The following is a 25,519-nucleotide window of genomic DNA, read 5'->3' as shown; positions in this document are numbered from 1 at the left end:
TTTTTCATGTTGCACCCTCACCAGCAGTGTGAACATCTCTCGTACGAGGCATTTTGTGACTGTTTACTGATTGGTAGGGGAGACACTTGAAGAATTTCAGATGTACTTCTTGGGAGATATTTCTGTTGGCAGCTGTAGTATGTTAAGAACAGCCCAGAATTGGAGTCTGGAGAATTGGAACTGAGTTCCAGTTCTGCCTCTTTCACTGGGTGACCTGGAGCAAGCCAGTCTTAAGTGAGAGTGGTGGGACTAATGAGAAGTTCAGTACTAACTCCAGAGTAAAACAGTAGGCAAAAGGCAAGAGGGTAAGATTGGAGATGGAGCTCAGAGACTTATGTAATCTGTATGGAGCTTGGATGTCTTAGCTCTCTAGTGCAGTGTTTCCCAACCTTGGCACTTTGGAGGCCAGAAAATTCTCTGTGTGCATCGGGATTTCCTTTGTCTATTTTAGATTGTTAAAGGGCATTCTTAGCCTCTACCTACTAGGTGCCAGTGGCACTGTTGTAGTTGGAGAAACAAAAATATTTCCAGACGTCAGCAGGTGTGCTCTAGAAGATAAAATTGTACTGTATGATGCAAAGCCAGTGAAACTGGATGTGGTGGATGGCTTGCTCCCTTGGAGGAAGTGTTTATTACTGTTTTTCAATAATGAACTGTGCTTTTTTAAAAAATTTTAATATTTTAGTAAATTCCAAAAATAAAAATTTAAAAGGTCATTTAAAGTCCCACTGGCCAAAATAACTATTTCAACATTTAGTGAGTATTTTTTAGACAGCTTGAGGATCTTAAGTATGTGGGTTTACATTTAGATAGATTATTTCTGGACAACTTGTAGATTTGAATGGCTAGTTAGTAGAGTAAAGCAAGTTACTTTAATCTTTTCTTAACCATAATTTTCCCAACTATAAAATCAGACGTAGTGCCCGCTAGAATATCATATTCTCTTTGGGGTTGGGCTTGAATTAATAAGAATCTCACAGGACTCTGGAAGGAATTAAATGAGAAGTTATAGCTGAAAACACTGGATCAACTTCTAAAGCCCTCAGTGGATTTAAGGTCTTGGAGTTATGACTGATACTAGTGTTTCAGTGATTGGGAGAAGAAGAGAATTATGCAGTGATGGAATGAATTTTGGTTGGCTCTAACTGTTCAACACTAGCCTCACCCCCATGCCCAACTCAATTTTTTTGTATCAGGGATACTACTTATAGGCTCCATATTTGGGTAAATAAATTGATTTGGTAGGAAAACTTCAATAATTCATGTTCACATTAGTTAGTAATTGCTGTTTATTAAGGCCCTATTAAATATCCAAGGTGCATCGTTGTATTTTAATTTAATTCTCATAGAAACTGGAAGCCAGCAGATGATTATAGATGAGGACACTGGACTTTCCTGAAGTCACTCAGCAAGCAGTAGGTGGAAGAGTCTGAACCTTTCCCATGTCTGTCGGGATCTTTCCTATTCATCACGGCTAATCCATTCGTTAATGTTTTAGCAGCAGGGAAGGTCATTCCTTTGTGTAAAGGATAATTTAGGCTGCTGACTATTGGATAGATGCCTGTGGATGGATTTTCTATTTCACTGACTTTGCAGGTAGAGTAGGTGGCGGGTGTGCAAGGATAGCTCTAAGACTATACGTGGATGTTTCAGTAACACTGCTCCCTTTTCCTAGGAGAGGGCAGCATGTGTCAGGTAAGAAGCAATAGCTCATAAAATTGTGTAGTTATCATTACAAAAATAAGTGCCTTAATGTTGAAGTTGCTCATTGGAGCACTAATTTTGCAGTTTATAAACAAAGATCCATGGTCATGAAAGTGGATTTGTGCTAATAACATGAAAAATCTCAGACAACAGCTGATTTAGGAAAATGTTAATGGTATTTCCTGTCCTATTAGACAATCTGTGTATTAGCTGTAGTATATTACTAACATTAACACAGCATTCAGATAGCTGTGTTTTTCTTTAGAAAATAGTAAAAATATATTGAAAAATAAATATTGTAGTAACCCAGCAATGAGATAGTAAATCCAAATTGCATGGAGCTAATGTAAAATCAAAAGATTCTAGAAAGGATACATTAAGACATTGTTAAAATCGTAAAGTATTTTGTGGATTTAAGAGACCACTTTTTTCTTTGTACTTGCCAAACTGTATTACCCAAACTAACTTCTGATTGGTTGAGTGATTAAGAGAGAATCAGATGAAAGACCCTCTCCTTTCTAACACTGATATTCTTTCCACAAACAGAAACATTGTCAATTGTTGCTGTGGAACTGGAACTAAGGGATTTCTTGAATGTTCTCCCAGAAGATGGCACTGCAGCATTTTTCTTGCCGTATCTTCTTTACTGTAGTCGAAAAAAGTCATTGAGTTGAAGGTATCATTTGAAAAACCAACACAGTAGTATGTGAAACTGAATTTAAAAAAACTGAATGCCAGGTAAAAACACAAGCTAAGAATTTTTTGTACTTTACAAATGTATGTATTATGGATACTTTTAAGCTAAGGTAAGCCTCAGAATGCAATGGTAACCATTAGTTTCTTAATTTATGACCTGAATTCACCTAATTGTCCATAATGTAAAAAAAAGCTTCAAGACAGAAGAATTCTTCAAAGAAGCCATGTATTTTTAAAGGTGGAGATTGACTTTTATTCTAAGAAACAGCAACAATTCACTTGTTGGAGAAATGACAATCTTTTTTCATCCCAGGAACATTTTAAGGAAACATTTTGTAAATTACAAAATTTTATCTTCTTGAACTTCCCATATTTCTCTACTGGACTACCTTTAAAAAAACTCTTTCAAAAAGATGTTAATGTTTTACCACAGTAAATGATTTCAACCCTTATTTTCTTATTAACTCAGAACTGTGAATCAAATGAAGTAGACAAGGATAGCTTCTTTTCTAGCTCTTAACATGATTTGTTGAGTGTATAGTTTTTAGCCAAAGCCTTCTTCCCTTTCTTTTTTTTTTTTTTTTTGTTGATGTGTCCTCTTGCTCTTTGAAGAGTAAAAGCATGAAAATAAAGAAATATTCATATAGCATGGTGTTCATAACTGTCTTTTTTAACCTCATTAAAGTATTTCAAGTCCAAATTCAGCTTACCATTAGAGTCCTTTAAATCCAGTTAAGGCTGGGCAAAAAATTCTGCCTAGCAGGTATCTGCCACACGATATTTATTTTGAACTTTTCTCCTGATGGCAATAGTCATCTTTACCAGGATTTATTCTAAGAACCGGTCTTCAACTCCACTTCGCTCCGGTTCCAGATAATGTCTTTTTGACCATTTCTTCCAGGATCTAGCACATCTCAGACATGCATCTTTTTATTTGATTTTTTTTCCTTCCTCCACGCTTTGTGCCCCTTTGTCCACTGCTTCATTAGGAATGATGTCAGCATGATGGGACAGGGATTGATGAGAAAGCCGTGGCCAGAAGCATTTCATTGAACCTTAACTGTGATCCCTGGAGGACCACCCAGGTCATCATCTGGTCATGTATTTTCCTTTTTGGAGAGCAGTTTTGTAAAGCTTTAATTGTGGTGGTGTGAGTGCCCCGTATGAATCAACTCTATAACCTCATGTACAAGTGCCAACCATGTATCATAACACACTCTGATTCTTTCATCTGCAACAGGGAAACCTATCTCCCCCACAAATGCACAGAGTTGGGTTCTCAATCTTTTTTAAATTTTTTTTTAATATTTAATATTCCAAAATTTTTTATTCTAGTCGACACTTTCACATCCATTGTCATAAATCATAGATTTTTTTTCCTTTTTTTTCCCCACTTATCACCAATTTATTTCTTTCAGCCAGACTTGGTCTCTATAGAAAAAGAAATTTTAAGACTATTATTTAAAATCCTACATATTATGTGGTTAAAAATTAATAGACAGTACTTTAAATAGATTATTTTTTAATGTTCCTTTGTTTAATCATTCTTAATTCATTTCTATTTTTCTATTTTTCTTTTGTTTTAAAATCTCTCATTATGCTACTATTTCAATGAAAAAGTACTTTCTTCCCTACAACATTTTGATTAATTTTAAAGAGGAAAAATAGAACTATAGTGGAGAAACCCTGCCAATACCATCTTAACCTCAGTAGTAATGGAACAATCAATAGCTTGTGGCTCCTGGGGAATGAGAAAAACAGCATCGCTTTTGTAGTGGTCTTGCTAACAACACATAACCTGAATTTTCATGAGGACACATGGGACAAATCTGAATTAAAGAAGAGTCTACATAGCCTTTTATATGTTCCCTTTTATGCCCATTTGGAGGATAAATGCTTCCTTTGCATTATTTTCCCACTGGGCTTGCCATTTCCAGTTCTAACAATTCTGAACTCAGAAGACTTAGAAAATCACCAAAGCCTACAACCACATTTCATTCTTCAAACATACTGTTGGTATGTATCCACAAAAATGTTATTGTTTTGCTGTATTTATGTGCGTGGGTATATGTGTGTGTGCTTAAGTGTGTATGGGGGAGGAGTGGCACTTTGGTGTAGTAGATTAAGCCTCCACCTGTGGGGCCAGCATCCTATAGGAGTGCTGGTTTGTGTCTCACCTGTTCCTCTTCCCATCCAGCTTTCTGCTTATGGCCTAGGAAAGCTGTGAAAAATGGCCCAAGTGCTTGGGCCCCTGCATCCATGTGGGAGACCTGGAAGAAGCTCCTGGCTCTTGGCTTTGGATGGGCTCAGCTCTGGCCATTGTGGCCATTTAGGGAGTAAACCAGTGGATGGAAGACCTCTTTCTCTGTTTCTCCTTCTCTCTGTCTGTCTCTGCCTTGCAAATAAATAAATAAAAATCTTAAAAAAAAATGTGTATGGCCGGCGCCGCTGCTTACTAGGCTAATCCTCCGCCTAGCGGCGCCGGCACACCGGGTTCTAGTCCCGATTGGGGCGCCGGATTCTGTCCCGGTTGCCCCTCTTCCAGGCCAGCTCTCTGCTGTGGCCAGGGAGTGCAGTGGAGGATGGCCCAGGTGCTTGGGCCCTGCACCCCATGGGAGACCAGGAAAAGCACCTGGCTCCTGGCTCCTGCCATCGGATCAGATCAGCGCAGTGCGCCGGCCGCAGCGCGCCGGCCGCGGTGGCTATTGGAGGGTGAACCAACGGCAAAGGAAGACCTTTCTCTCTGTCTCTCTCTCTCACTGTCCACTCTGCCTGTCAAAAAAAAAAAAAAAAAAAATGTGTATGGAGGGGCCAGCACTGTGGCTCAGCAGGTTAAAAGCCCTGGTCTGCAGCGCTGGCATCCCATATGGGTGCCAGTTTGAGTCCCAGCTGCTCCACTTCCAGTGTAGCTCCCTGCTAATGCACCTGGGAAAGCAGCAGAGGATAGCCCAAGTCCTTGGGTCCCTATACCCACATGGGAGACCCAGAAGAAGCTCCTGGTTCCTGGTTTCGGATCGATGCAGCTCTAGCCGTTGTGGCCATTTGGGGCATGAACTAGCAGATGGGCAATCTCTTTCTCTCTCTTTCTCTTTCTCTCTCTGTTTCTACCTCTTTCTGTAACTTTTTCAAATAAATAAAATAAATCTTAAAAAATGTGTATGGGGAGAGGAGTTGCAGTGGTTGGGGAGCAGGGAATGTAAATTTCTTTGCTGTTCTTTCAGTTAGTAGTCAGTAATGCCTCCCATTCCCTTGGATGCACACAAAGACACTGCCCTGCCTGGTTGACTGGAATTATATTGATTTTTTTGGGGGGAGGGGAGTCTTCAGCTTCTCTTATGTCTGAAGTATTACTTAGGAAAAAACTTAGTTTTATGAAAGAAATTGAATTCTAAATGTGTGTTTTATAAGCTGGCTAGTAGCCATCATGACTACTCCATCATATCTGCTTTAGTTTTAATTACACTGCACCAGGTTAGTATCAATTTGTATTAACTTAGAAGGCTCTAGTGCCTTTTTAAGTACTGACTGTCAGGAAGTGAGCAGTATCCTACATCATTTAGCAGTAAAAATTCCTCTTTGTAGGTACAGAAGCAAGAAACGAGCAGTAGATTCACAAGTGTTCCATATTTGGGGAGGTATGTAGGCAAGGTACTGCATCATTGTTACAAATTCATGACCTGCGACTTCTAGCATTAATACCTGGATATTCACCTTCATTAGGTAGAACAGTGTAAGTAGTTTCCATTCCAGCATGTACGTGGTCGGTCACATGGCAGTGGAGTAACCAGATTCCAGGTGTTTCTGGAAACATCTCTATGGTTTGGTATGTTCCAGGAAAAATGTCAAAGACATCAGAACTATAAATACCCCTGTGCTTAATGACAAATGAAAAATGACAAATATGTATCAGTATATGTGAGATGAAACTCAAATAATTTTTCACTGACCAGCTCAGGAATATTAGAGAACTTAATAAATCTGTTTTAAAAACGAATCCCTGCACATTTCTGTATTTAATACAAACAGGGAGATAGGAGGATGTTGGCCATGGGCCACTGAGTGGGCGGGAAGGAAAGAAGATGTGATGAGTGATTCATCCACCAGGCCCACCCTCAACCTTCCATGCCTCTACCCTGATTTGACTCTTTGTCAGAGAACTTGTGCTACACAAAGGAACTTAGCTGTGGTTCCTAAACTCCCTTTTCCTAAACCTATCCTAGACTGGCTTGTCTGTAAACCTGAAGGCAGGAAGAGCAATAAAGGGAGCAGAAAAGGGGGCCAATGGCAAAGCCACAAGACGGGGCATTTCAAGCACAGTCTCAGCTGGACACAGTGGTGGGTGTGCTTCTGCGAGGACAGAATTGAAAGTCCACTAAGAGTACAAGGGCTCCTCAGAAGGCTCACAGTGCATATTATGAAGAAGTCTAGGGATGCATTTCAGATATTTTTGCACCAAGATAAACTTATTTTTTTATTCATTTTTCAACAAGCTATTTCAAAGTACTCTTATATAATATATCTGTGTAAAACAAAGTGTAGAGGTAATAAAATGAGCTTTATGCAATGTATTTTTCAGTAGCTTCTGCATTTTCTCTATCAACTTAAACATCAGAAAAAAAGGACTTCAGATGGACCAATTGGTTCCTGATAAAATCAGCATTGGGTAAGGAATAGGAGGAGGATTGGGATCTAGGGACAGTTTGGTACCTGACACTTGACCGGTGACCTTGCTTGCCATTTAAGATATACAGTTTGGGGGCTGGCATTGTGGCTTAGCAGGTAAAGCCACCACACCCAATATAGGCACCAGTTGGAGTCCCAGCTGTTCCACTACCAATCCAGCTCCCTGCTACATGCCTGGAAAAGCACCAGAAGATGGCTCAAGTATTTGGGCCCCTGCACTCACATGGGAGACTGGGAAGAAGCTCCTGGCTTTGGATTAGCCCAATCTCTCTCTCTCTCTCTCTCTCTCTCTCTCCCCCCCTCCTCCTCTCTCTCTCTCTCTCTCTCTCTGTATCTCTGCCTTTCAACAAGCAGATAATTTTTTTCTTAAAAAGATACACAACTTGTCATAGGGCAAAGATTATAACAAATGCTCACTGGTCTCTGCTGTTTCCATCATTACATGAATACTCTTACTCTCTCTGCTGGCAGTTCCACTCAGATGCCTTACTTGGGAGTGTGTGTCAGAACTCCATGAAAATCCAGTTAAAAACTGCAAATTTGAGGAAGAGCCCAAGATGTAACAAAGACTGGTGTGTCAGGCTTTGCCCTCTACTCTTGGAAGCTCTTAATTTTTCACAGATCTCTGAGGAAATACTCTCTTTGTTGCAGAATATTTTCAAGTAGAGCAAGAACGAGAGCAACTGCCACATGTGGCTCTTACCTTGTACCGGAAGCTGTGGCCGTGAAAATGTACCGTGTGCAAGTCTATTTCATTGCCCATCCCCATCAGATACCAGTTGACTTCATCCCCCGCGTGCATTGTGAGGCCATGCAGGTTTCCAAACATCCTTCCATTGATAGCTGGGAAAGCAGATGACTTTGTATTACCTTTCAGGATATTTTAAACCAATAGCACATTCCATAGAACATATGATTAGGTTAATTGAAGGGTGTGTATGTGTGTGTGTGTGACAGCTTGTTACAATAACAAAGGAAATGAATGCTATAAGGTTAATAGTGTCACGCTCTGCTTTTCTAGTCATATTATACCGAAGATCTTCATCTCAATTGTGGACTTATTTAAAAGGAAATGAGGATTTGGAATTGGGAGAGAGATTAGATGATCTTTGAACACAGTCACCTTTCTGTTTTGAACAGAATTCTGCCTCAACGTGGGAGAGAAGTGGTTTATCTAATGAATAGTCTCCAAAGTAATTTTATTTGAGAGAGGAAAAAGGTGAAAAGGAGTAAAAATGATTTTAGAATAATTGATCATACCGTGCATTTTATTGCTTTCCATAAATTCATCATTGTCTTTGTTTACTTTCTCAGGATGTTCAGAGTAGGTTTGGATGTTGTCATCCAAGTACCAAGATTCATTCTCATCAAACACTAGAAACAGAAGGCTAAATTCCAGTTTCTTTATGGGATTGAATACTTTAATGTAGTGTCTCCGACAGACAATCAGCGGGCCAATTAATCCACTGTAGAGATCCTGAAAACAAGCCAAAACCTCAGTCATCCTCGCGATGTAGGTCAGAGAGATACCGGAGACTTGCGACCTCGTCACACCCCAACCTCAGCAGTTTTGGAGGGACAGATTTAAGTAGTCTGTGCCCATCGTGGTACTGCCCACACTCAGTAACTTTCTTTTTGAAGCAGCTAAGTCGGAACAAAGGGAATAGAAGGTAGTTCATGCTAGGTAACAGAGGTGTGTGCTGAGGCCAAAGATTGGCTCAGCTAATGAACAGCAAGTTAAAAGAGCCCCAGATGGACACTGTTGGTTTGTTTATTCCATAAGCACAAGAACGTATTCGCATGAGTCAAGCAATGTGCTGCTCACAGCATCCCCAGATATGAGTCAAACAAAGCTTCACTGCTCCTTGTATAGGAGGGAAGATAGAGGAGTGGGAGAAATGGCAGTAACTGCTCAAATGGAGGAATTTAGGGTGCTGATGGGCACAGAGGAGGAAGACCACGCTTGGCTCTTAAATCTGTGAGAAGTTTCATTGGGCTTGGCATCAGTAATGGCAGATGAGGTCTTAAAGAGTTTGTGCTGTATCATTTTAGGGAATTTTAATTGTTCCTCAGCTTTGGCTCAGACCAAATGTAGGAAGTTTTGTGTTTGTGTCAAAAGTAGCCATTGACAAATTGGACAGAGAATGGCAGCATATCTGTGTTTCAAACTAGTCTTCCTAGTGGAGCAAAGGAAGATTGGGGGAAGGGGAAAGTGGAGGCTTGGGGGTCTCTTCAGGAGTTGAGGTGAAATTCAAGGGCTTAAACTCTAGAAAAGAAGAGAAGGAATGGTTTAAGCTGTATGGAGGTAGGTGACTTGCCTGGGGGAGCCAGGGAGAAGAAGGTGCTTGCTAATTCGGATTTCTGGCTTGAACAACTGAGAAGATGTGGTGCTTATGTCGCTCTTTATTACAAAGGGAAATACAGAGGAGGTGGAGGAGGAGCTCAGTGTCCGTTTAAGAGATGCTGGATTTGAAATGCCTGTGAGAGCTGTTGGTGAAGGTGTCTACAGGCAAGCGTTGGGACAGTGGGAATGTGGAGATTTGCACTAAATGTTAAAATTTACAAAACAGTTCTGGTGCTTCTTCTAATCTGGTTGTTAGTGTTTTTTGGCTTTGAATATTTCATCAGACAACAGCTTTAGCTGTGGCTGACTGCTAAGATCAGCTTTTTGATTATCATGAAATAATAGAGCTCTGAAACCATATACCCCCCATCTTTAATGTATTTTTACATCAAAAGGGAAAGAAAGTACAATATCAGTGTTTAATTTCTATAAGTTAATCATGGGGGAGTTGTCTATCTCTGAAAAAAAGAAAAAGAAAAAAGAAAAAAAAACTAGATAGCAAAGCAACTTACTTCCTGGAATTTTAGAATTGTACCACAGGAAAACTGTAACCTCATCTTCCTTCGATTGTGTGTCTATTTTGGGAATTGTCACAAAACACAATGATTTAGAGTTTACCTTCACTTGATCCACAGTTGAATAGTAAGCCCATGGAATACAAGGCAGATCCTCTGTTCCAGCTCCAGATCTTTCTGGGATTTGCCATATGTAAGTGCGAGTTTCACCTAAAGTAATCAAGTGTTCATGTGTTTGGTTATATTTGGTTTCTATTTGACTTACACACCCAAGCCTTGATAGCCAATGACCAAAGAACTGAAAAGGGCAGGGTAGTTAGTTTTTCAAAATTGTGACCCTCAAATTATTTTTAGGAAGTTAGTTTTCAGATAAACTGTAAGACTTTTAGGTCAATAATTTTGACTCAGTTTTGCCAGTGATGGAGTCACCACGACATACGTGCCATGCCGTGAAGCTAGGAGGTGGCAATTCCAGTGTCACAATCTGAAGAAACGTGGCAGCCAATCTTTTCACAGCTTGAAGTATGTTTTCCCAGCATGCTTTTTTCTCTTCATATACCAGGTGGTTTTCCCCCACTGGCTAGCACCCTGCCCTCCCACTGGCTGTCTGTATGTCTGACCTGTCCTGTGTCCTTCCCTCAGTTCACCATGGCAGCCTTCCTCCTTTCTCACAGCCATCCTCAGCTCACAAGAAGCCGTTAGACCTCTTGATCTCATAGGTCACTGACTTACCTCAATTTTGTCTACCTCTCTCACCCGTCGAGTTTGTCACTACTATGTCATGTGCACTACTGTGTCATAACAAGACCCTGGACCTTGACCCTTTGAGGCTTGTCAGTTGCTCAACTCTCCCACCTTGCCAGGGCTCTTATCCTGTTCCCATGGGCTCCAGCCTCTTCTCCATTTCCAGTCACCTTGGGGCTTCCCATATAACCATTCAGAGACCTTGATTTTTTGCCAAGCCCAGCCCCGAATCGTGGCAACAGTGATAGTCCACTTTACTTATGTAGACCTTGCTGTCAAACTAATTTGCCAGAGTCTGACAAGAAAATTTCACTGAGAATATAAAATGTAGATTTATCACTTGAACATTTTACTGTCTCCCCAAGTCTACTTTCACTGATTATCATAAGCTGAAAAACAGCATTTCCTTCTCCTCCACCCCCCTTCCCAGACTGCTTTCCCACCAGGGGCTCATAGCCAAAACCCTGGGGTTGTCCTTTGGGTCTTCTTCCCTGATTCCCCCTAATGCCTAAGTTTCAGCGAGTTCTTTTAAAAAGCTCTACCCTGAAGAGCCCATGAGAGTATTTTAGGCATGGAAAGCCAAGACACTCTGGGGAAAAAAAAAACAAAACAAAACAAAAAAAAAACACCTAAATCCTAAATGAAAGATCTCTGCGAGTGAGATCCCAGTGGAAAGAACGGGGCCATCAAAGAAGGAGGTACCTTTCTCTGATGGGAGGAGAGAACTTCCACTTTGACTATGACCCTGTTAGAATAAGATCGAAGTTGGCAAACTCAAAAGGCTTCCATAGTCTTGGCAACTCATGACTAGAGCCTAGGGAGATTACTGACGCCATAAACAAGAGTGTCAAGTTGTTAAGTCAACAACAGGAGTCACTGTGTACTTACTCCTCATGTGGGATCTCTGTCTTTAATGTGTTGTCCAATGTGAAATAATGCTATAACTAGTACTCAAACACTATTTTATACTTTATGTTCTGTGTGGGTGCAAACTGATGAAATCTTTACTTAATATATACTGAATCAATCTTCTGTATATAAAGATAATTGAAAATGAATCTTGATGTGAATGGAATGGGAGAGGGAGCGGGAGATGGGAGGGGTGCAAGTGGGAGGGAAATTATGGGGGGGAGCCATTGTAATCCATAAACTGTACTTTGGAAATTTATATTTACTAAATAAAAAAACAAATATTTTTTTAAAAAAAGCTCTACCTTTGAAATAGAACCAGAACATGCTAACTTCCTACCACTTCAAGAGCTTCTACCCTGTTCCCAATGTTGACAATTTTTTTTACCCAAATTATTGCAAAAGACCCCAAATGGACCCCTGATGCAGCCCTTGCCACCCCAACAGTCACTTATCCACACATCAGCCAGAACAGCCTTAAAAAAAAGGAGGGGGGCTCTTATCATCTCATCACCTCATATGGGTATTGAGAATAAACTCTCACCTCAGCATCATGGCCTCTGTAGTACTCTCTACTCATCCAGCCCCTGCTCTCCCTCTGTCTCATCTGTCCCTTGTTTGCTCTGTTCTCACCTCTGGTCCCCTTGCTGCTCCTCAGACACGTCAATAAGACATACACTCCCATCTTGGGCCTAGACACTCTTTGCCACAGACACCTGCATTTCACTACCTCTCATGACTGAGATGTCCAGTATCACCTCAGGGAAGCCCTGCTGACCACCCCACCTAAACCACCTCTCCTGCTATGGTCTCTTGCCAGGCTGCGTCTTGCTCCCAGCATTTTTCACTCATTGACATAACTTGTGGTATCTCCCTTGGGAGAATGTGCGGACTATGAGGGCAGGGATTTTTATTTCTAGCCCCCTAGTTTTATAAGAGTTGCTTGATAGATAGATTTATGTTTTCTCATTTTATTTGAGAACTGCTAAGTTATTGAGAAATGGACTTTTCATAGAAGCCAATTTTAGATCTAACAGAAGGAAAATACAGTTCTCGTTCTCATTAAATAAAAACACACTTAAGTTTATAATCTATCTCATCTTTTCCTCTATGTTGTTTAAAGAAACATTTGTTGAACTCATAGGTCTTGCCAGATAACTGGACTAGACGTGTGTGTGTGTGTGTGTGTGTGTGTGTGTGTGTGGATTTAGAATTCCAAATGGCAGCCTATTGCCCTTCCGATCCCGTGTGTGGGAGGCAGGAGTGGGAACATTTAGCCGCATGCACTGTGGCAGATGCCATCTGATGTGTGTTCTGGCTGAGAGCTGAGCTTGGAGGGAGCATCTCCCTGATTCACATTTGAGTATTTGTAGACCTCTAGTACCTTCAAGGTTTTTCCATTGAGCTCTATTGTGGATTTTTTAGGTATGCACATGTGCACACACACTTCCACACACACAGCCTCACCTCCCTGTATCCCCTCTCACCAACAGCCTCCTCACTTCCCCAAGTCCCACTCTTTGGAAGGATATCGCTATAGCAGTGGTCATTTGTAGAAAGCCTGTAAAGTCTTAAAATGCATCTCCCTCCCATGAGTACCTGGTAACGTTGGAGTAACTGTAGAACTCTCGGTTTTTACCCCGTGGGCGTGTATAGAGTAAGGCCTTGTGGCCATGTTTTTAAAAATAATTTTAACTTTGTCCCCAACATCTGCATGAAGCTGTGGACCTGGAAGAAATGGAAAAGAAGAGTGGCTTATTTGTCAGATTGAAAGTTCTAACTTAGTAATAACAACAGAGCTCAGGTGACTTTCTCAGCCTAAGACTGGGATCGGTTTCTTTTTCCCTGGGGCTTTGTGCTGTAATCCTCTTGAATTTATACCTGGTGCAGGAGGACTTGGGATAAAAACTACAAAAAGGCTACCTCTAAGGATGGAGACCCTGGTGCATCCCTAATCAGAGATGCTTAGGGAAGCGTTGGCCTAACGTCCCTGCAAAGTCATGGTGGGTTGGGTCCCGGGCACAGAGTTGTGCTGCAGGGCTCGCTGTCATTTCTCATCCTTTGGACTTCCAGATGTTCATCAGAATGCAGGTGGGAAGTAGTGTTTGGAAGGGTGGGGCTGCCCCGCACATTTCTAACACCTAGTCTGTCTTAGCCTGTCTCCCGCCTGAGAGAACTGCTATCATGCTGCAACAATGTCTGTTCCCTGTGGGGGCTCCAAGGGCTGAGGATAACCAAGTCTCTGGGAACTCTGAGAGCATGGGAACATAGTGCCTGTGTGTGAAGCGGTAGGGAGAGGCAGAATGTCTCCTGCCCTTGATGATTTTCAAGAAGATTCCCAAAGCCAGTGTCAGCCAAGTCCTTAGACACTGTCTTAAAGTGATTCCTGAAAAACTGAAGGTAACTCTCCCCTGCGATGTGACAATAACACTTTTTCCTTTCTTGATTTCCTTGTCTGTAATTTTTGTAATTAATCATCTACTTCTTAATTTAAAAAGTAAACAGCTGTTGTGTGTTGGTAGGTGAGCTAATGGGGGCAAATCTGGATATAAATTCCATTAGTAAGTAGTGTCTAGGAACCATCAAAGCTGTAGGCATCAATTTGTTAAGCACAACATATATACAATTTCTTCAGGGTATAGTATAATATGTTATTTCTGACAGAAATAAGTAGGTTTTCTCATACACATTCTTTAGTAAATATGGGCTTGTCATGTTTATTGAATAACATTTTTTATTTAAATTACATTGAAATATGAAGGGGAAAATGAAACCCAAGGACGTGGATGGATGTCTCTGCACATGCAGCCCATGCTTAACCCACGCTCAACTACAGGAGCTGGCAACCCACCTAGAATTCCTAGATGTTCCTCTTCGGGTTTTCTCATCACTGGAACTGTGAACGTGCTGTCAGTGTATTGACGGTACACAGCTTTCTTATACTTTGAGCCTATGTAGAACTCTTCCTTATCTAAAAATGGATTTGAAACACTTGAAGGAAAAAAAATGAAGATTAGTATGTGTCTTAATGAAAGTGGAAGTTAAGTTTAAATTTCAAATAATGACACGGTTTTATGGAAGTAACTGTGGTAGTTTGTAATGATCCCTTTCCCATCCCAGTAAGACAGAGTAAGAAGAAAGCACACATGACCTGAGTGGCGCTACCTGCGTCCTGGCCCTGACCACCACTAGCTGCAGTGGCCCCCAGCTAGCCACTGCCTGTTGGAGCCTCAGTTTTCTTCAGCCCTAAAATGAGGTATTCAATCAGATCACATTGGAGGTTTCTTAAGAGCTTGGGCATTTTTATGCATCTAGATTGTACCAGTGATGTGATCTTGTGTTCCTGCATATTTCTGGTCCGGAGAAATGGAAATAACACTTATTTTCAGTCATTCCTTTTTCCTAAACTTGTCCCTGATGTCTCCTGCAGCCTTTCAACCACTTTACCACGACTACTGAAATAACCTTTATCTTTTATACTGCAGGCCAGCCCCACCAGCACAGCTAACCACTGCCTCACCACAGGTCTCAGGTCATGCCATGGGCCCCGGATCCCAACACCTGCCCATCCAATCCTTCCAGTCGTGTCCACAGGCTCAGTCAGTGTGTGGCAGAAGTGAGGTGACAGAGGAGAAAATGCTTGGAAAGTATGAAAGGGGTGACCTGAAGTGGGGGTGACACTACTCTCGTGTTTCAGAAGCTCCGCAACTACCTCTACTTACATTTATTCCAATTGAATTGACTTTTTCCTCTTCTGTAAAATACACGTTACTGGTGGATTTGAACCATATTTTCCTGTAAGGTCTCAGAGTGCAGAGACCACATCTGCTATACTGCCCTCAAACATTTAAACACTGTTTTGTACATAATAGATTTAAGAATGTGAAATGGCTCAGTGTTTGGCTAATAGTGAACTCTCCGGAGGAAAGGTTAAGATAAGCAGCAAGTGGTTGGTAAAGGGAATTGTATTTCAGCTCTAAATTTAGGCATTGTTTGGTTAAATTTGAAAATAAATGACCAGGAAAGAGCACATGAATGTGAGAAGATATAAAGGAAAGAAAGTAAGATGGGTGATTGCAAAGAATCAAAGAAAATCGGTGGAGTTTTCCTGTGGGAATACTGAGAGGGGCAGAAAGGAGTGAGGATGGGGTCCTGGGAAGTATTTTGTTGTTGTTGTTCTAACTGTTTAATGCAGCTGCTGGTTTTTCTAATATTTAGCAGAATTCTTTCTTCTCTGAAAGGGAAACTTAACATTAAGCTGAACACACTGGGGAGCAGAGTCCGGATGATTACTTTTGCTCTTGTAAATGATGCAGCTCCTTTTCCCATGTCCTGCTCGGGGAGTAATCCCATTCCACCTCCACTGCTGCAATGTAGTAGGTCCTTTCTCCCTGGTAGAGGGTGGAGCCCTCAGCCCGCCGCCCGCATTGGTTCACGGTGTATTTTTGCTTCATGCCGCCTGTGTAATGATCGGTGGTAAGGCACTCAACCTCAAAAGTTCCTGGAGCAATAAATAAGAAAGCAGGTCAGTCCTTTGCTCAATCCCCTCTCTGCTCCCCTCCAACACCTACACTCCCCGTCCCGGCCTCTCTCAGAGTCGACACCAAAATCCTTATGGTGACCTTACATGGCAAAGCCAGAGAGACAGGGAGGGAGGAGGGAAGAGAGAGAGAGAGAGCAATTTTCCATCTGCTTGTTTACTTCTCTGTCGCTCCCCCTCTTTGTGGAGGAACGACACAGGACCCTGAGCTGTTCTTTCGTCTGCTCGGCCCTCCCCGGGTTTGCTGCTGGTTCTTCCCGGGTTGGCTACTATCCCTTCCACCTCCGTGGAAGGGCAGTTCCCCCTGGCCGCATTCCCCACTTCCGCAGGGGAGTGGCACACCGCCGGCCGGCTCTCTCGGGGGCTGCACGGGTTCCCTTAGATGTTCCCCATAGATGTTCCTGGTGCATGCCGTCTCTCTCCTCCTTTATAGTCCTCCTCCGCCAATCCCAACTCGGCTGAGTACGCTGCTCTCCAATCAGGAGCAAGTCCTACAGTTAATTGGTTGAACTGGAGGCAGCTGTGCGGAAGCTGTTTACTTCTCTCCCAGCGCCATATTGTGGGAGAGCAGATGCATAGAATAAGTCCTAATTCGAGTAACTTAGTCTAGTCCGGATTGCTCCCCACATTCTCAAATGCCCACGACAGCCAAATCCGGGTCAAGTCTAAGCCAGGAGCTAGGAACTTGGGCAGGGGCCCAAGCACTTGAGTTTACCAAGATACATTGGTGGGAAGCTGGATTGGAAGCAGAGTAGCCATTTAGGTGCCCCAAGTAGCAGCTTAATCCATTATGCCTACTATCACCCACTGAGATAATCTTTTTTAATTTTATTTAAGTTATATAAGTTTCATGTATTTCATATATACAGATTTGGGGACATAGTGTTACTTCCCACCCAACCTCCCTCCCACCCAAACTCCAACCCTCTTCCTCCTCCCTCTCCTATTCCCACTCTTAATTTTTACAAAGATCTATATTTAATTTACTTAATGATCATAAGGTTAACCCTACACTAAGTGAAAGAGTTCAACAAATAGTATGAAGAGAAAAACAAACAAAAGCACTGGAAACCATTATACTTAGTGAAATAAGCCAGTCCCAAGAAGACAGATATCATCTGTTTTTCCTGATTCTAAGTAACAGAGTACCTGAAATCTAATGTACTGGAGTGAAATAGACATCTTGAGATTCAATGATTTTTTATAGCCCTTGTCTCCTGTTGAGAGACTCTTGATACCTCCTCCTATAGATCACCATTCTTTCTGCTGCCTTATTTTTCTTCATGTACTAATAAGTGCTTTACATATCTATCTATCTATCTATCTATCTATCTACTTTTTTGTGTCTTTTTCCCTGCATTAGAATTTCAGCTCCATGAGACACTTTTGTACATTGATTCATCTTTTTTGTTCATGGTTGTATTTACGTTGTCAGACAAATGAAGGAAATGATGACATTGGATCTGTCTTATATTTTAATGGCGAATAATGAACCGAATAAAAGCATATTTTTCACATTCTGATTAAAATTCTTTCTTTTTTTTTAGTTTGTTTTACTCTTTCAGAGCTAGATCTGTAGGTGTTTCTGAATTTACATGGCAATAGTTCTAATATAGAATAATTCATTTGCAAGCAACCAACAGGCCAACACTATACCTAGGCTGTAGAGATGTGATTCAAAGTTTAGATGCAGGGTCCGGTGCTGTGGTGCAGTAGGTTAAGCCTCCACCTGTGGCGCTGGCATCAATATGAGCACCAGTTCGTGTCCCATCTGCTCATTTTCTAATCCAGATTCCTGCCATGGCCTGGGAAAGCAGTGGAAGATGGTCCAGGTCCTTGGGCCCCTGCACCCATGTGGGAGATCTGGAAGAAGCTCCTGGTTCCTGGCTTCGGATGGGCTCAGCTCTGGCTATTGCAGCCATTTGGGGAGTGAACCAGTGGATGGAAGGTCTGTCTCTCTGTCTCTCCCTCCCTCTAGAACTTTAACACTCAAATAAATAAATAACTATTTTTAAAAGTTTAGATGTGGAGTCTGTGGGAGTCATTTCCCCTGTAGTCTGCACCTTTAAAAGAGCCATAATTAAAAGGGATCACCTTGAGAATTCTATGTGGAAATGGAGGAAACCATCACCCACTCTTCTTGCTCCCCATTTCCCAATAAAAAGGAAACAGACCTAGCCCACGTGTGTGTCAGGCCACAGTGGTCCAGACTGCCCCCCCCTTTTTTTTAGATTTATTTATTTATTTGAAAGTCAGAGTTACGCAGAGAGAAGGAGAAGTGGAAAGAGCGAGAAAGAGAGAGAGAGAGAGAGAGTCAGTCTTCCATCTGCTGGTTCACTCCCGAATTGGTTGTAATGGCCGGAGCTGCGCCAATCTGAAGCCAGGAGCTTCTTTCAGGTCTCCCACATGGAGGCAGGGACCCAAGGACTTGGGCCACCTTCTGCTGCTTTCCCAGGCCATAGCAGAGAGCTGGATCAGAAGTGGAGCAGCCAGGGCTCGAAACAGCATCCGTATGGGATGCCGGCACTGCAGGCAGAGGCTTTACCCACTATGCCACAGCGCTGGCCCCCAGACTGCCTCTTTCAAGGGAAGAAAAGGCACTTGGGAGGCTCGGGGAAGGGATGAGCTCACTCATCATGTTCTGTAGGATTTCAAAAAGCCACACCGATTGGTGCACTAGAGACTTTTCCTAGCGTTAAGGAACTGTACCTTCTGTGTCAGGCCTCATGAGCAGCGTAAGACTTGTCTGAGGGAAGAGGTTCGCGGTGTCTTTCACTTCTCCTCTTGACTGATAGGTGTTTCCTGAGAAGTATATTCCATGTACATCGGCCTCATTTCCAGCACTGAACAAGTACCACGAGACTGAATCTCCCTGGCACATGCTGAGACCAGGCTGATTCCCATACATAAATCCATTCATGGCTGTGAACGTGGGAAACAACATTGGAAAGTGATTTGAGTCCTACTCTACGACAAGTTCCCAGACTTTCCAAAGCCAACCTTGTTTTTGTCACTTTTAAAAGACCCATTCAGGCTGGCGCCGCAGCTCACTAGGCTAATCATCTGCTTTGCAGCACTGGCACACTAGGTTCTAGTCCCAGTCAGGGTGCCAGATTCTGCCCCAGTTGCCCCTCTTCCAGGCCAGCTCTCTGCTGTGGCCAGGGAGTGCAGTGGAGGATGGCCCAAGTGCTTGGGCCCTGCACCCCATGGGAGACCAGGAGAAAACACCTGGCTCCTGCCATCGGATCAGCGTGGTGCGCCGGCCAGTGGCGGCCATTGGAGGGTGAACCAACGGAAGAAGGAGGACCTTTCTCTCTGCCTCTCTCTTTCACTGTCCACTCTGCCTATCAAAAAAAAAAAAAAAAAAAAAAAAAAAAAAAAAAAAAAAAGACCCATTCAGGCCTCCCATCCTTTTTTGTGTCAGGAGTGTCAGTCACTTCAAATCCCCGACTGTCCCAAGCATCTGCAGAGCAGCCCTGGTTGAAAGGGAGCAGAGCTGAGTGCCTGGTTCTAGGAAGGAAGGAAGGAGTCAAGAACTCAATCCTGCTCTCCCACTTGGGTGCAAGGATCCATTTGGAGTCGCATGCTGCCTTCTAGGGAGCATAGTAGCAGGAAGCTGGAGTCAGGAGTGGCGCTGGATCTTGACTCCAGGCACTGCAGTGTGGACTATGGGCATCTCAATCAGCACTTTAACTGTTACTTCACATATCTGTCCCAGTGGGCAATATTTTTGACAGTTTCCAAATGCAAAAATGCAGAAAAAAAATACCTATTTTATAGATTAGGGACAATGTGACTAGTGTCAGTCCAGCTGAGAAAAACATCTATTTGTAATACAATTTTACACTTTTTCTTCTACTAGCCACAGTAATTTCTATGTTGTCCATGAATTCTGTGGGCCTTTTGAACAATTAGCTCACTGTCTCTAAACAACTTTTTAATATCACTTTGGGAACTAAAAGTAAATTTGCTGCTAGCTTCCAGTGAAATAAAACTCCCTGGAGACTGTCCTGGGCAATGGTAAGGCAGAGCTCATATCTTTCTACACTTTAAGTCATCAGATGAGCCTGTCATTGAGCTACAGATGAGAAGAGCCTCCAATCCAGTAGCTCTCCAACTTGAGCATTTATCAGAATCACATTGCAAGAACCCATATCTCTTTCTGATTCAGGGTTGGGGCCCAAGAATTTCCATTTCTAACAAGTCTCCATACGATGCTGGGGCGACTGATCCAGGGACCACACCTTAAGGATCATTCATCTAACATACTTTGTCTGATGACTCCCAGGTAAGTGAAATGTTGAGTAATTGGCCAACACATTAAATAACCTGTGGTATTTCCCTTAGAGCACCATTGCACTTAATCGTTAGTGAAAATTAACCAGTGAGCAAAGCTGTTTGCAGTTTGTTTTAACAGAAAGCACTACATATGCAATACTGAAATAACTTCATAGATTGGTGAATGGTGCCATACTTACAGTGCATCTTATTAGATTCCTGAAAATCAGCATTGTCCTTGTCCACCTGATCAGGTGCAGTTGTAAACATTTTAATGTTATCATCCAGGAATAAACTCTCATTCTCATCAAATACTGTGGGAAACAAATAGAACTCCTTGTCTACATCTTTCTGTCAATCAAGAACAATGAGGTGAAGACAGAATAAGTAATGCTGAAGATTTACATGGACACAATAGTATTTATGCACACAAAGGCTAAAGGAAAAAATGAAAACAAATTTCTTTTTCTTCTTTGAACTAGGGCTTGGCTCCTAAAACATTTCAGTTGACCCACTGAAGTTTCCATTAATTTGTTGATTGGATTTATGGTTAAGTACGGTAATCTGAGCCTCTCTCTGTATCTGCAAGTTCTGATTCTTCCTGTCTTGCTGCCCAGGTTGCCCATACCAATCGAAACCATTAAAAAAATAGTTAAAATGGGGGGGGGGGGGTGTGAGTAGAGATGGGATCTGAGTGTCTGCTGGAAAAAGGGAATTTGACATCCACATTCACGAAAACTCAAAGAATTCCTGTAAGAGCAGGGTGGAAGAAGTTTGAGGACCTAGTCATCGGAAGTGAAGAAATAACCTGCCAGTGAACTGGTACAGGGATTCCCACAATCTCCATGCAGCTGGACAAACATTCTTACCCTCTTCCCCAACTCCCAGTGAAAAGGAAGGAAGCGGGCATGCTGTCTGGTCTGTGCAATGATCCAGTCACGGGGAAGAAGGATTCAAATCATATGAGCCCGTGAGAGTGTTACTCCCATAAAGGGGAGAAAACTTTAGAGAGTATTGCATGATCTTCCTTGAGAGCATTTTTCAGGTGAAAAACATGATTATCCGATTGAAAATATACAACAGGCAGAGAACTGGATCAACTGTTCTCTAAAGTGATCTAAAGAAAGCTGGAAGTCAGAGGAAAGGATTCAAGAGGAAAAATACGCTTGCAGTAACAAATTTAGGAAAAAAGAAGGAAAAGGGGAGACACAATCTTGAAGAATGGTGAAAGTGTTCATCACCATTAAAGGAAAAAAAAAAAAAAAAAAAACAAACCAGGGTATTCAGATTCAAGTGTTTCACTGCGGGGCAGTTGTATGGCCCAGCAGTGAGGATGCTCACATTCCATATCAAATGCCTGGACTCAGTGCCCGGCTCTGGCTTATACCTCCAGCTTTCTGGTGCAGATCCTGGGAGGCAGAGATGATATGTACTTCCCACCCATGAGAGAGACTTGGATTGAATTCCCTTTGAAGCAGCATATAAACAGGACTCACAAGATCAAGCCCTCCTGACCCAAAACATATCCATCTCCTGACTCGAAGATATATTCATCTCGCTCCAAACCAATCAGGAGCAAGCAGCATCCAGAACCTAACCACAAAAGCCCTTCACTGCCTGTGTAGGGACTTTCAACAATCCATGCACATGCCCAGAATAGCCCACTATGAGTTTTATAGGACTTTCCTGGGAAGGTAGTTATGAGCAACAATACTGTTTTGAGCATATCATGCAAAAGAAGCAATTGCGCCTGCCCAGAACACCAAGCTGGGTACAAATACAAGTTCCTTGTGTCTAGGGAGAAGCCAGAGACCAAGATGGTGTGGCCATGCCTTCCCACCACGATCAAACCAATGAGGAACTTGTTCCTCATTGCTGACACCCTGGTGCTTGTGCATAAGCCCCCATTAAACCTTGTCTGGGTTGAACATTGACATTTTGTCAATTTTTATTTGCAGGTGACCTAAAGAACCCTGGGTCAACATCACCATTGCTGGCTTGGAGCCAGTTGAAGAGTGAGCCAGGAGACTGGATCTTTCTCTCTGCCTCTCAAATAAATATATATTTTTAAAAAGTTTCACTGAAAATAAGACAAAATTAGTAATAGATAAAAATATAATGCAATACCTAAAAATATCCTGGTAACAGTTTTGAATTTCAGAGATAGAAATTAATCCATGTTTTTAAATGTTCCCATAAATTGGAGAAATCAGATTGTCATTTCCCTTTTTTGAGAAAAGATTGTGATACAAAAATTCAACACTGGGTGAAGGACAACAACATGTATTTTCAAATGTAAAAGGATGATGCCAACAGGAACCATCACAATCACTTACATACTGAACAGAGAAAACTTCAATGAAAAATTTATTTTCTAATTATAATGCAACGAAACTAAAAATTTGTCCTAAGGACAAAATGTTTTAAAAATTTAAGAGTACCATATTTGATCTAAATAGCTCTTAGATCAAAGTGGAAATAAAAATGAATTACTAGGTATTCCATAAGTAATATCCTTGAGAACACTACAAAATGTTTGGAATAAAAACAGAATCTGAAATGCTTTTTATTTTAAGCAAAATTAAATAAAAGTAATGTAATATTTGAAAATTTTATAAAGTTAAGAGGAAAATAATAAAGACTAAAGTAGAGAGTAATAAATTAGAACACAAAAATCTCAGCCTAAAGAATGTATTAGTTGAGAAAACCAATGAAATACATAAAGCTGGAAATATAATTAAAAATGATGGGGCTGGCATTGTGGCAGGTTAAGCTGCCACCTGTGACACTGGCATCCCATATGTATACCAGTTGAAATCTCAGCTGTTCTACTTGCTATCCAGATCCCTGCTAATGTGCCTGTGAAAACAGCGGAAAATGGCTTAAGTGCTTGGGCCCCTTCACCCACGTGGGAGACCTGGAAGAAGCTCCTGGCTCCTGGCTTTGGTCTGGCCCAGCAATGGCTGTTCTAGCAATTTGGGGAGTGAGCCAAGTGATGGAAAATTTCTCTCTCTTTTTCTCTCCCACTTTCTCTCTGTACCTCTGCCTTTTAAATAAATAAATCTTTATAAAAATGGAAATAACCAAAATATATCATATTTGGAATGAAAAAGGAATATAAGTACCTATACAGGGGAGGAAAAGTGAAAATGATTATGCACAATAAATGTGATCAATGCACCGACTTAGGAAGAGGGTCTGAATAGAACAATATTCATGGATGAAATAAAAATGGTGGCTAGAAACATAAACAATAAAATTCCTCTTGATTTCTTTAACTTTTTTTTTTTTTTTTTTTTTTTTTTTGAGAGGCAGAGAGACAGAGAGAGATGGAGACAGATATATAGAGCTCCCATCTGTTGGTTCACTCCCAAAATGCCTGCCATGGCCAAGGCTAGACCAAGGCCAAAACTGTGAACCAGAAACTCAATTCATGTCCCCAACATGGGTTGCAGGAACCCAATTACTTGAGTCATCCCTGTTGCCTCCCAGAGTCTACATTAACAGGAACCTGGAATCAGGAGCCAGAGCTGGAATTCAAATCCAGGCACTCTAATATGGGAAGCAGACATCGTAACCAGCACCTTAACTGCTAAGCCAAACACTCCTACAAAGTCAAACATAATTTCACAGGCCATTTCTTTTAAATCTATAATCAGATTATTTCCTACTATTTAAACTTTATCACAATACTTTTAAATGGAAATCTTCTCAATTTACTTAATGAAGATAGTGTAACTATTTTAATATATTAATGATGTAAATATCAGAAAAAGCAGTTTCTCATTTATAAGGTTAGTTGAGAAAGTCTAAATAAAAACATCATACTCAGTAATGTTTTTTTTTCCCAGAAGTACGAGAATAGTTTAACATTAGGAAATTGTTAATGTTGGTCAAGTTTATAGATCCAATGAGCAAAACTATGTAACAATTTTAAGGAAAGCTAAAAAGAAATTTTTATGAAATGTCCCAATCTGACACTAGCTTTGCTTTTTCCCCAGATCTTTGTAAGGCTGCCTCTTTGAAATTTAGCTATCACCTTAACTATTATTTCTACCTTATCTGAAATTAGGATTTCTGTTCACGATTTTATTATTGTACTTTGTGTTTTAAAGCTCTTGGAACTTTCTGAAGTTTTTTTTTTTTTTTTAATTTTAATGCTTGCTTATTTCCTCCCTTTACTGCCACCCAAAGCACTAGCAAATAAACCCTGTTAGACCAGGAAACTGACTAGTCCTATTTACCAATGAGTTCTGTGCCTAGTACAGGATGCTAATGGAGTGGCTCAAGTGATTTGTTTTTTAAATAGAAGAACATTCATAGTAATCTAGAAATAGCATAAAGAACGAGGAGTAGTCATCTTATTCTTAGTGGTAAAATAATAGAGATGTTCTCATTAAGATCTGACACAAAATCAAGCCAGCAGTTGTTACCACATATTTTTAAATGTTCTGCCCATTACAATAAGGCAATAAAGTAGCACAAGATGAAATACTGGCAAAGAGAAGATAATTAGCATTATCTGTAGATATTATAGAACCTATATGAATCAGCAGGCAATTATTTGAATTTAAAAATGCCAATTTTAAATGTCCAGTTACAAAATGAATGTTAAGCAAATCATAGCTTGTTTCTATGACAAGTCAATTTAGAAACCAATATTCAGCACTGATATGAAAAAAAACTAGAAAAACTTACTGAATAATCAAAAAGACAACTTGAAATAAATGGTCCTAAGTAAAAGGCTAAATGCAGTTAGATGCATTTTCTCCAACTAAAGTGAGACACTTAAATTCCAAAAAAACCACATCATGACAGCTTTGGGCTTGACAAAATTATTTTAAAGTCAGTCTGAAGAATGCATGTGTGAGGGTAATTAAGAACAATCTAAAAGAGAAGAAAAAACCTTCCCTTTGAAGTCAAGGAGGAACATACTCTATCATTTGTTGAACACTAAGCTGCAACAGTACAATATGTCACTGGTATTGGGACATAGAGATCACGTAAACCTAGCAAACCTAGAAGAATGATCCAGATATATGTAGAATATAGGATATGATTAAGGTGACACTTTAAGCCAATAGATAAAAAACAGATTTGTTCATA

At 41.2% G+C, this 25,519-nt stretch overlaps 2 protein-coding genes across 12 annotated transcripts in view; one reads left to right on the top strand and one right to left on the bottom strand.

Annotated features, from left to right (window-relative positions):
* HPS3 (HPS3 biogenesis of lysosomal organelles complex 2 subunit 1) overlaps nt 1–3,046 on the top strand; it is a 48,703-nt gene extending 45,657 nt beyond the window's left edge. For all 4 annotated transcript variants that reach the window (XR_011388153.2, XR_011388152.2, XM_002716594.6 and 1 more), the window contains one exon: nt 2,251–3,046. Coding sequence is in view for 2 of the 4 variants with exons in the window: in XM_002716594.6 (XP_002716640.4) it covers nt 2,251–2,378 (128 nt within the window). In the remaining 2 variants the exon portion in view is untranslated. The remainder of the gene's footprint in view (nt 1–2,250) is intronic.
* CP (ceruloplasmin) overlaps nt 1–25,519 on the bottom strand; it is a 74,350-nt gene that overhangs the window by 9,105 nt on the left and 39,726 nt on the right. For 3 of the 8 annotated variants that reach the window (XM_089332184.1, XM_017346829.4, XM_070072679.2), the window contains exons 10-18: nt 20,614–20,764; nt 18,845–19,057; nt 15,889–16,096; nt 14,447–14,586; nt 13,195–13,323; nt 10,046–10,152; nt 8,344–8,560; nt 7,787–7,926; nt 6,100–6,274 (exon numbers count right to left, since the gene is read on the bottom strand). In XM_089332184.1, coding sequence (XP_089188310.1) covers nt 6,100–6,274; nt 7,787–7,926; nt 8,344–8,560; nt 10,046–10,152; nt 13,195–13,323; nt 14,447–14,586; nt 15,889–16,096; nt 18,845–19,057; nt 20,614–20,764 — 1,480 coding nt within the window. Of the gene's footprint in view, nt 1–3,685; nt 3,832–6,099; nt 6,275–7,786; nt 7,927–8,343; nt 8,561–10,045; nt 10,153–13,194; nt 13,324–14,446; nt 14,587–15,888; nt 16,097–18,844; nt 19,058–20,613; nt 20,765–25,519 lie in introns of those variants that run through there. The other 5 variants (XM_070072678.2, XM_008266309.5, XM_070072680.2 and 2 more) reach the window with 3 other exon arrangements.

Source organism: Oryctolagus cuniculus, chromosome 4, assembly GCF_051225735.1.
Source record: "Oryctolagus cuniculus isolate XC-2025 breed Fujian yellow rabbit chromosome 4, ASM5122573v1, whole genome shotgun sequence".
NCBI classification, from domain to species: Eukaryota; Metazoa; Chordata; class Mammalia; order Lagomorpha; family Leporidae; genus Oryctolagus; species Oryctolagus cuniculus.
Note: the sequence above shows the minus strand (reverse complement) of the source record. Positions and strands in the feature narration are given on the sequence as shown.